The sequence below is a fragment of the Stegodyphus dumicola genome, chromosome 2 (genome assembly GCF_044657685.1).
Source record: "Stegodyphus dumicola isolate Sdum_Otavi_A_Nest chromosome 2, ASM4465768v1".
Lineage (NCBI taxonomy): Eukaryota > Metazoa > Arthropoda > Arachnida > Araneae > Eresidae > Stegodyphus > Stegodyphus dumicola.
Window position 1 is genome coordinate 221,932,033 of NC_140769.1, and position 12,414 is coordinate 221,944,446.

Consider the following 12,414-nt stretch of genomic DNA (forward strand, 5'->3'; position numbering starts at 1 on the left):
TACATCATTTCACACAAATTCATAAAATTATAGTTTATAGTTTGTGAGAAATCCATGATTTCATGCATGTAAAGATAATCTTGTACATGAGTGTATATTGCTTAACAGTTCCTTTAATACATACTTAAATATAATAAAAAAAGAATTATTACTAATTTAAGTTCAGCAACATTATATAAAATATATTTGAGTTTTTGAGAATTTGTGTTTTAATTTTCCAGGTGAAAGATACAAGCAAAAAAGCATACAAAGACATTCGCTCACGAATACATGATATTCATAATCAGATGGTAAACACTTTTATTTTCTTAGTACTTAAACTTTTGATAATACTTGATCTAAAATGAAATGCTATGTAATGGGGTTATATTAAAAAACAGAGAATCATGGATCAATTATAATTGTGAGAAATAAGCTGCAAATTAAATAATAAACTAAAAAACTTCAAATTTGTGTCACTATATTATGAAGTGCATAGGTAATGCTTCTTGGTATTTGCTAAAGATTTATTTGCTTATAACATTTTAAATTTTCAAAATATTGTGTTGAATATATGTTAAAGAAGGACGTATTTCCTGTACACATCTCAAAAGAGCCAAAATTTTAGCATGATAATGTGCTCTTTTTTATAGTGGATAAATAATGCATTTGTGTATTGGTTTCCATAAATTAAAAAAGAATCAAAATACCACTATAATATGGTAAAAAAAAAAATAAGACCGTCATTACCAATTTGGTTATATAAGTGATAAAAATGTTGAGTCAGCTTGCCTTCTAACAAGTAGTCTTAGCGACATCATTTTAAATAATTGCAGCATAAGAATATATGCTTTAGACATCATTTTAAATAACTGCAGCTTAGGAATATATGCATTTAAGTGGACTCAAGACCTTATTTATTAGGTGAACTGTGGTATCAGATTCTGTAGCCACTGTGAAACACAGCAGAGTCAGTCAGATAGAGAAAATTGATCAAATATACATCCTTTAGAAATCCATGTAGCATAAAATTATTTTTACAACTGTAATTTTACCTCCTGGGGGTTCACATAGAGAAGGCTTCGGCTTACAACTGCTGTACAAGACCGTTATCTAAAATTAACTTGATGAAAAAACAAAATGTTTCACCATCTTAGAATATCCTTCCTTGCAACAGCTACTAGGAATATTATATTAACTTGGAAGTGCTTGGAAGGCTTTTTGAAAGATATCTTTATCCAAAGAAGCGGACTGTAACTTACATATCTTCCACGTTAAGTCTAGAAGAAAAAAAATACGAATGAATTGTACATGTGAGCATGGAAACTGGACTGGAGACCACTGAAAGCCTATGATCATCATGAGTCTTGGTTTTCCTAACAAAGCACAGCTAGATAATGAAACATTTTATGTTATAAGGTAGTAAGAACTGACTAACAGGATTATACTGTCTGTGTAAAGCACGGTGTATGTATGCACTTTGAATTCAAACTCTTAGCCTAAATCTGACTGAATTGAATAAGTTAATCAGTGAAGACTTACTACTGCCAGCCTGAAATTTAAGAAACACTTATAACTCCGTTTAACGATCAATATTCATTACTTCCTGCTGAGCTTATTAGCTATATTAAAACAACATGGAGCATCACCAACTAAAAGGTGGTGAAGGGCTTCACTTTTTTATATTTTGCACCTTATTTTGGGGCAATTTTCTGTATGGGGGAGGGCGTTCTGTGTAAAATATTTTTATGCCGTTAATGAAACAGATCATTTAATTCTTTTATTTTATCAAATCCCATTGATATCTTTTATCAGTTATTTGCTTTTTAGTATTACTTTATCCTTGCTCTCTGATTTCATGAAATCAATGTATCTTTTGTAAAAAAAAAAAAAAACTTATCTGCTTTTGTGAAAATGTAACTGCTGTAAACTTGTGATCCAAAGTCATGTAGATTACATGAAAATGTTGGTGCTTTAAATGTCCAAACCACATTGCAGATTATATTTAGAATTGTACATTTCTAAATGTATTTTATTTTTGTCTAGTTTACTTCTAAAAGGTAAAATTTTGTGGTTGCAGACTATTCAAGATGATATTCCAAATGTTCCTAAACGTCGGGGAAGTGTGCCAACATCTCTAGACGTACACAGTGCCCATCATCGAAAGCAGCACATTATCAAGGTTTGTAATTCTCCTTGATCTGTCTTTAAGATAAGTAACTTGAGAAAATTGAAGGGATTACTTAAATCTTAATTTACATGTATATTTTATGTTACATTATGCCCAGACATTGTTTTATTCATTTAGATATAAAACTTCTGCTCTTTTATTTATTTATTATAAATTCAGGTTTAAGTATAGTTTTTGCCTTAATAGTATGGGGCTGAGTCAGAAATGAGGGATTGTGGCCTATCTTTTTATTTTCAGATTAACATTATTAATTTAGACCAGGGGTTCTCAACCGGTGGTATGCGTACCACTAATGGTATACAAGAGAAAAATAGGTATGCAAAGTAGCAAATAATTTTTACTATTAAATTCAAAAATTAAAACCCTAATATCCTGATTGAGTTTTTTTCTCTAACACTCGTACATTTATGCGATGTGAGCTTTGTTCAGGAGTGGTGTTGGTAGTAGTATTTTGTAGTGGTGGTACTAAAGGTTTTCAATTTTTGTTTAGATGGTATGCGTTAGTAAAAAGGTTGAGAACTGCAAGTTTAGACTGTTTAAAATGCTTATTAGATTTTTGGAAGCAGGAAATGTTAATAGGTATATTATAAAAATTATATTTAAAATATAGTTTCAGTAAGAAAATAAATAATCTCTCAATGTTTGTGATTAAATTTAAATGTTTCGCATTACATTTGAAGGCAAATAATTAAATTTTATCTTATTTGAAATTATTAATTCCTGTCGATTCTATTTCTGAAAATCTCATTGTTTGAGAAGTATGTGCCGTGACAAATCATTCTTCTGCTTGTTAATTTAGGCCTCTGATTATCATTCAGTTTTAGGTATTGCACTTTCTTTTTTCAAAAATATCATCTATATTGTTCATTCATAATTTTGTATACAACATGACATCTAATAAAATTTTGTATTCAAATACACACAACATATATTAGCTTAACAGGCCACTTGTATTAGTATGGATACTATGATGCGCATTCAGATTATGCCACATACATTCTATGTATAACTGAATGAAGTAATGATTTTTAATGCCATTGGTACATAAAACTGTGGGAAAAAATGCTTTTTGTCTACAGCTAGTTGCCTGAAATAATTATAAAAAATATTAAAGATAGATAATAACTTTTAGGCATCCAGAGAGTGATTAAGAATAATATGGATAAAAAGTGATTAGTTGTAATAGAAATTTATTGCTTTTAAATCACCTAGTTTGTTAATAAGTAACAGGTAGATTAAATTTAAAAGGAAAATTAAGCATTTTATGCTTTGCTGAAGTGTAAAACATTCTCATAGGGATGATTAAAAATATTTTATTTCCAGTAATATCAACACATTTCTGCTAAACCAGGGAGTTTTCAAATTAAATTTGAAACATAAATATTTCACACTTCACCAGCATTTTGATTTCAAAATATTGATTTTGTCAATAAAAAATGCATTAAATTGACACAAAATATGAAATAAATAAAAAACAAATTTTAAATTAAAAATTTGATCTTTGAGGTGCACATGTGTGGGTGGAGTACTGCATGTGTTCAAAATTTGTTGGCTGTTAAGTGTGCCATTTTTCCATAATATGAGAAACATAGGTACACTGCTCAAAAAAAAAAAAAAAAAAAAAAAAAAAAGGGGGGGGACAGTGCTATATCTCCCGTTCTACTGGGCCGATTGACAAAATTCAAACTGCGTTCTTCATGTCTCGAAAGCGTGACTTAGGATATATATTAGATTTATATATAGCACTATTCTAACATAGGTATTTTGACACAAAATCGGACTTTTTCTGAAATAACATACCAATTTTTTTACATATTTCGATTCTACGACTCAAATTATGCCAGAATACCAAGTTTTGCAAAAATCGTACGAATAGTTTTTAAAATATTAGCTCTCAAAATTTTAGCTCCTCAATGTTAATTGAATTTGGCAAATATTTATTAATATCTCTTTTCTTATTAAACTTTTTTGATTTTTTCTCTCACATTTCGAAATTTTGGTTCATTCCAAATAAAATTTACCCATTTTTTGCGTTTTATTTTTTAAATTTCTATTTTTAAATAATTTCTATAGATTTTTCGAAAAAAATTTTGAATTATAACCTATAAAATTTTTACCATCATCTTAAAGTAGGTGTATTTTTAAGCATATCTGCAAAAAATTAGACTTTTTTATTCAAAATTTTCTAAGATATACATGAATTTACATAATTTCGCGTTTTGAAATTTGGCATCTTTTTTTTGAGCGATAATAACGCCAAATGTGGTCTATGGATTTTTGTTACACTGTTTACAAAATATTGTGTTACAGATGTTAAAATTTTGTGTTACAAAAATAGCTGTTTGCCACAGCTATTTTTAACCTTAAACTTCAAGCAAAATTTTACGGAGAATTAATTATATGACATTTTTTCCCTCAATGATGTGTAATAAATATTTATTAATACTATATGAAAGGCTATTTTTTAAATTATAGATGATATTATTCAAATTTTTAACTATTTTTTTTTAATTTCTCTCGTATATTTTCTTTTTTTAAAAAAATTAAGAGTAAGTTTTTTTAAGAGTGAATTTTTACCTTCGGCGTTTTATCGTCTGCTACTTTACTTCGTTTAAATCGAATTGTCTAAAACTGAGAATTTTCGTTTGATATTTATTTGAATTTTATGACATTAACTGCATAATTTATTTCTAAAGAAACTGTTGCTTTTGAAGTGGCTGAAAGAGCAGCTGATACTATCATCCGTATTTTTAAAGCACAATATATTTTTATAGAAACATAATATTTAGAATAATCATTTTTTATAAAAGTCAAATTATGATATAAACATACAACCGTCTAGAGACTGAATTAATGGAAGTTCAATGGTTATGTAGAAATGATCTGCAGCTACTTAATGGCTGGATAAGTCAGCAAATTCTGTGGACAAGTAAGAATAATTAATATATAAACGACACCAACATTCTGGATTCAATAAACAACGAGGATACGATGTTTACTAAATGAATTTAAGAAGTTTTAAAACATAAAAAATCAACTCATTTTTTTTCCTAAAATGTATTTTTGTGCGTAGCGTATTTTCATTATATCCTTAAAATTCTAATTTAGAATGTAATTGTCAAGAACTGAATCCTAATCATCAGTAATATAATAAGTAATTATTACGGTTATTAATAAATCCTTCTTATAAAGTAATTGAAAATATTTCAAAAAACTTTCTGTCTGAATGCAAACATTTTTCTATGCAAATATTTTTAATTTTATATTAATCAAGATTGCACACCATATTACTTATTTCCACTTCAATTCTTACCGTCAATTCTAGTAGAAGTTACAAATCAATTATATTTAATTAAGGATTGGATTGGATTATTTAATTATGGCAAAGCACACGAGGGCTATCTGCCTAAAGGGAGGGATGCCTTCGTGGAGGACTTTCTAAGGGAAACTGGCTCGTATACACGTTGCACATGGGGAAAACCACGAAACCGCCCATGCGGACAGCCCGTTCGCGGGATTCGAACCTCGGACTGAACTACCAGTGTTCAGCGTCTTTACCGCTCGGCCGTTGGTGAGCTATTTAATTAAGGAATGACCATCTAAGTTAAGAAACAGTGTACTGTAACAACATTTCAATTATTGGTGCCGTATCTTTCATGTTACTCCCGATTGGCTAACTACATGATTTTTAATGAGTATTCGGATTTTACTAGTAACTTCACTTGGAAATCGCGCTTAAACTAGGATAGTTGGTTATTGGAACACAGAAAGAACATGGAAGCTATTTGATTAAGATGCTTTCATAGAGAATCTTTGTAAAGAGAACCTAAAAACTACGAAAACCAACCATGCAGCCTGGGTTAGACTGAGCAGCAAACAATTAGTATTTAACAATCTTTTTTTTAAAATGCTAGGCAACTGATGAGGCTCCAATTAAATCTCCAATTTAATATTTTATTTGTAAATATTTAAAATATTGTTGTATTAGACACAAAAAGCAGAAGTTTTGTTAACTCGTTAGTAAACTACCAGGCGTAGTGCAAATGAATATTCAATTTCTTTGGCAATAATTGTATTCACTTAATATTCTTGGAATATGAGCTAAAGAAGGAACGTTCTTGGAAGATTAAAGAAGTGTTTAAATCCAGTGATATTAGGTTTGTCTTACAAGCTCAGGATCAAAACGATTCTGCAATTGCCCGAGTAGTTGACTTGTAAATGGATGTGAATTAAGCAGATGACTTTTAATCTTAGGTTATTCAGCCAGAAAACGTATTCCAAATGTTTTGTATTGCATGACAATGCATCTTTTCATTATTCAATAACCAGTCGGAGAACCACTTGTGTTCCGAAAATAAGTATGTGTACTCAATCGTCCTGCATGTTCTTCAAATTTGTCTTCTTGTGATTTTTTTTCTTTCCCAAAAACTAAAGTTGCCTCTCAAAGGAGTTTTTGACATTGAAGAGACAAAATTAATATGACATCTACTTTTAGAGGCATGTCAAAAACAGATCTCTACAAACCTTCTCTTCCATTACATGTTGTGCTGTCAGACAAAAAGTTACATCAGCGTAAATTCTATAATCTATTTTATTACACTCTGATTACTTTATTAACATACAGTGAATATATACTAAATCTTTTACTTTAGCTTAAGTAATTCGGAATTTTTGACGGAACTGTTGTCGGAACTAGCACTTAGAAGATAAGTCAAATTAAATATTTGGATAACCCAATAAATTCAAGTTCGAATTTCAATATTTTATTTTCGGAGGGAGGGGAAATGTTTTCAGTTTTGGTCCATTATACTAAGTATATTTGCTTCGATTTTTTATTTTTCCATAAAAGCGAAAATTTTACGCATGGTATACATATAACACATAGCTTCAAATTAAAATTTAATAATATACAGAGTGGTTATAATTAAAGTTCCACATTGAAACGGTCATAAAAGGAAAACTACTGGATCAAATGTTATCAAACTTGGAAATCGTGTAAAGGAGGTCATGGGAATTTATTTGCCGCGAAAAAAAGGAAGTTCGAAATCTCACCACCAGGGGGGGAAATGGCGCTGTATGCAATATTGTTAAACGAAATATGGGTCGGAATCTAACTTAACCTTTTGTTAAACGGGTTTAATATGTTGTATACCCTTAAGAAACTTTGAAGTAGGCAAATTACCATTTAAAGACGTTAAATTCGATAAATGTCTAGTGCGCCATTCCTGTAAGTGAGAATTTCGTCCGTGAAAACCACGAATTAGCGATTACAAAATGTGAGATCGCAAATCACTCTCACAAGTGCGTACAATCTGGAAATCGTTTTCTTACAGATCGCTAATTTGTAATTTTTTAAGCCTGAATTCGGCATTAAAACATGAAGATACCGATTCAAAACTCTTTTAATCGATTTGGGCCAAAGAAATCTCTCATGTTATCTATCTAGTTCCATTGCATTCTCCTACTGCATTCGATTGCATAACAGTCATTTCACACCGTTTACTGTTGAATGACAGCTAGTTTTATAACAGAACCATTTTTTTCTGAAGAGCAGTCGACAGCTGGACCACTGCGATTGCAGCTCACTTAGAGTCAATATTAAAATGTTTCGTGATATATGAACTGCAGTAATGTGGCATTTTAGATACTACGATTTTTATGCAGAGCTGGGCACCACCTCAAGAGTGTCGCATAGTTACTTAGGCAACATTTCACGAATGAACGTCTTATAGGCCAACACTTGCCCTCTTCCCACCAGACCTCAACCTCTGTGACTTTTGGCTATGGGGTTATCTCAAAAGCACTGTTAATGATGATAATCTAAAACATTTAGCAGAAATGAAAAATGTGGTATACTCACATGTCCGTAACATTCCTCCTGATATGCTAAGAGCTGCTGTTGAGAATGCAGTAACATGATTTAACTTGCTTTCGGAAAATGCTGGACGCTACCTTGAACATGCTTTGTAACACGTTTCGGAAAATATTAAACACATTTTAAACAGATGTTTTTGTGTCTTATTTCATTTAACAATATTGTATACAGCGCCATTTTTCCCCTGATGGTGAGTTTTTGAACTCATTTTTTTCCGCCAAAAATAAATTCCCATAACCTCCTTTACACGATTCCCAAGTTTGATAACATTTGGTCCGGTAGTTTTCCTTTTATGACCATTTCAAAGTGGATTATAACCACCATGTAAAAAGATTAAAGTTTTTAAAAGATTAAAGATTTTAAAGCTTTAAATGACTGACAGTTTGGTTCAAGTCCCAGCTTTAAAAATATATATAAAAATATAATCTTATATATTAATCCTCTTAGAAAGAATGTTTTAAGAAGCTAATTTTTCTCTCGCGTTATAGACTGTATAAAAAAAACATGATTTTTAGTATGATTTAGATTGTTTCAGCCGATATAAGAATCGGGTTACTCGGTGGTACAGAATAAACCCTGCTGGACTGTTTTATTTCTTTGTCATTTAGCAAAAATCTTTTAATTAAAATATTTATCCTTTGGACTTCGCTTTAAACTTTATTTATAGCTGAAATGACTAGAAAATGAAAAGCTTTCGTTAGCTGAACCGCAATTCATATAATTGATATTTTAAAAAATTGACAAGAATGCAAAATGTATGGAAGTCTAGCAGTTGAAAAATCTTAATTTTCTTGTGTGAGCACTGAAAATAACTGTAGAAGGAAAGAAGAAAATTAGGGAGAAAAGTAAGCAAAAATTTGCAGGGAAATTTGGCTGTCAGACATACCAAGATGTTCAAAAAGTTGGACGCTTTCGAATGTACTTTCAGGATACTTCAAAGAATTTAGGTGTTCAAAGAGAAAAACACTTGGACGTGTACAACAGCAAATACCATCAATTGAGCTTGTGTTAACAGAAAAGACAAAACGACATCATTGCAGATTAAAGTGAAGAGCGACTGGTTTTAAACTATATGGTTGTGTAAATTATGTTATAGAACATCATATCGTATCATAAATGGTGAATCCCATGATTTTCTCAGTCGAATTATTTGAAGATTCAGGAGTTTATCCAGTGATGTATGTGGATGTCACCTAAAGATGTTTTTTTTTTTCCCTTCCTGATGAAACAGCGGCCGAGCGGTAAAGTCGCTGAACACTGGTAGTTCGGTCCGAGGTTCAAATCCCGCGAACGGGCTGGCTGCATGGGCGTTTTCGTGGTTTTCCCCATGTGTAACGTGTACGCGAGCCAGTTTCCCTTAGAAAGTCCTCCAGGAAGGCATCCCTCCCCTTAGGCAGATAGCCGTAGTGTGCTTTGTCATAATAAAATAAACCAAAACCTTTTGATGAAACCAGTCTTTCCTTTCATCTCATACCTTGAAAATGTTTAGCCTCTAAAGACTGATAAAGGCTCTGACGAAATACTTCGTGAAGAACTTTCTAAGGGAAACCAGCTGTCATACGCTGTACACATGAGAAATTCCACGAAAACGCCCATGCAACCAGCCCGTTTACCGGGGTTCGAACCCTGGAGTGAACTACCAGTGTTCAGCAACTTTACCGCTCGGCCGTTTGTGGACCTTTATGAAATGGAAGGCGATAACTTTATTTAAAATGATTGTCAGAAATACCAAAATGTTTCGAAAAGTATCCAACTTTTCGATATACTTTCAGAATGCTTAAAGAAAAAGAGAAGAAAAATAATTTTTTTCGTAAAATTTAGTATTCGTATTTTTTAAATTGAAAACTTTTCAATCTTATGATATTTGATTCTTGCGATTTCAAAAATAAAATATTTGACTACAATATGAATAACATTTTAAGAAACCAAATGTAGGATAAAATTGTGTAAAGCAATGGCCACAATGATAAAACTGTTTAAAGCAGTGTATGCAAGTCATCCTAAGTTAAAATATCAGTTATACATCTCTCTTATTTATATATATTTTTTCTGAACGGAACATTGAAAGACGTGTAAAACTGTGCTTTACTGTATTTTCTCTTTTAATATAGTATGCAGTTTTCAAACGCATCGTAGTCTGGGTTACAAAGTATTCTTCCGAAAGAAACGCAGTTCAAATAAATAAAATCAAATTCTGGAAAATTGATATTAATAAATATATGTAAAATGCTCAGTTCGAAGGAATAAATAGAAAATTTTAAAACAATTATCTGAAGAGACAATGCAACACAAACAATTAAAATAAAAGTATAAAAATTTAAAAATGACCTAAAATAATAACTATGACGAAAAATATATATAAAGAAAACTATTTGAAAAAAAAAAAATTTAAAAACAGTTATTCGAAAAAAAAAAAGTGCAACTTAAATAATTAAAATGAAATTCGAAAAAGAAAAAATTACTTAAAATAATAAGGTATAATTAAAAATATAATATAAAGAATATTATTTGGAAAAAAGGAACGATGGTGACTTTTTTTCCTCTCACGGGAAAGGAAACTAGGTTGCCATATATTAAGAAGTTCGCCAAGTAAAGTATTCTTGGTGCAAACTGACAAAAAAGTGCCAACATAAATTTGTGAATTTCTCCGTAAATTTCACTCCAAATTTTACAAAATTTCATATTTAGGCGTAATTTGAGTCGTAGAATCGAAATATGTAAAAAAATTGGTATGTTATTTCAGAAAAAGTCCGATTTTGTGTCAAAATACCTATGTTAGAATAGTACTATATATAAATCTAATATATATCCTAAGTCGCGCTTTCGAGACATGAAGAACGCGATTTTAATTTTGTAGATCGGGAGATATAGGACTGTCCCCCCCCCTTTTTTTTTTTTTTTTGAGCAGTGTACATACAAATTCTGCATTATTTAATAATAGAGAGAACTGTGCATAGACTCCAACCTTCAGCAAACCTTGTCAGTAGTCAATGCGCGAACGACATTTTTACAACTTTGAAAATGTGTGCGTAGCGTATGTTGTAATTAACCATTCATTAATTTTAAATTAATAATTAATTGTAATCAATTTTATTACATTTAAAATCCATATACATATAAAACTGAATAATTAAAAATATACCTTGTAAATTATATGCACATTTAATTAGAAATTTTCTTTTAACTCCTCAAACATTCACTAATAAAAAGTACTTCAAATCACTACTAATCATAGAAAAAATCAGAAGCTATAAATCATATCTTTATTCTGGATATGATTTCTACAGGGAAATAAAATTTAAATAACCAAGAATGATACATATAAGTATTAAACAAAATACGCATAATTTATGAATGCAAAGATTTATATGTAGCATGATTAGCAAGCTTAAGTTCTGATTTTGAGAATGTTTTTTTATAACACAGTTCTTCATTTGCCTGCATATTTATTTTTTCAATCAAAACTGCTTCAAGAGTTTTAAGACCTAAATTTGGTCGAAATTCCGTCTGATTTTTTTTAACAATAGAAAAAATTCTTTCGCAAGCTGCATTTGAATGAGGTATTATTAAGACAGCAAGCATTACAGAAGGCAATACTTTGTATTTAATACACCCATTCATATTTTTTAATTTGGCAATTTCTCTCCATGCTATATCAATACGCAAATCTACAATTTCTTTCAAATCATCTACTTGATTTAAGACATTTTTCATCAATAATGGATGGAAAAGTATTCATCAAGTAAAGAACAGATGAAAATGAGACTTCAGTTCTCAAGTTGATGTCAGCAACTTCAGCATGTTTTAGAAATGGATCACTCAATGGGAATTTATCAATTATATATGAACATGCAGTTACAAAAAAAGCTCGCACAGAATTGAAAAATGATTTCACTTCACTTTCATTCAACTTGGCATTTTTTAAATATAGTTATATATTTATCACAGCATCCCACTGTTCCAAAATCCTTGTTATAGATTCTAAAAGAGACAACCATCTCGTACTGCAATATTTCAAAATTTTATGAGATTTTGCATTCTGTCCCAAAATTTGTTGAGCAACTTTGAAGCTATGCTTCCGTTTCGAACTTTTCTCCAAGTAAAAATATATATCTATTATCAACATTTCAATTTCTGAGCCAATTAATTTTTCAGTAGCTTTTTTTGCAGCTATATGCAAGAGGTGGCACTGACAACCTCGGGTGATTATACTTGGTTGATGCATTTTGATAAATGATGCTACACCTTTAAACTTTCCAATCATATTACTAGCATTATCTGAAGAAAATGATAAGCAATTTTTCCATTCTAAACCTTTGTTTTTAAAGTTTTCATTTATACAATTAAAAATACCTTCTCCTGTATTATT

At 30.5% G+C, this 12,414-nt stretch overlaps 1 protein-coding gene across 3 annotated transcripts in view; it reads left to right on the forward strand.

Annotated features, from left to right (window-relative positions):
• LOC118205495 (DENN domain-containing protein 1A-like) overlaps positions 1–12,414 on the forward strand; it is a 117,575-nt gene that overhangs the window by 73,361 nt on the left and 31,800 nt on the right. For all 3 annotated transcript variants that reach the window (XM_085811799.1, XM_085811801.1, XM_085811800.1), the window contains exons 17-18: positions 222–290; positions 2,060–2,161. In XM_085811799.1, the coding sequence (XP_085667925.1) occupies positions 222–290; positions 2,060–2,161 (171 nt within the window). The remainder of the gene's footprint in view (positions 1–221; positions 291–2,059; positions 2,162–12,414) is intronic.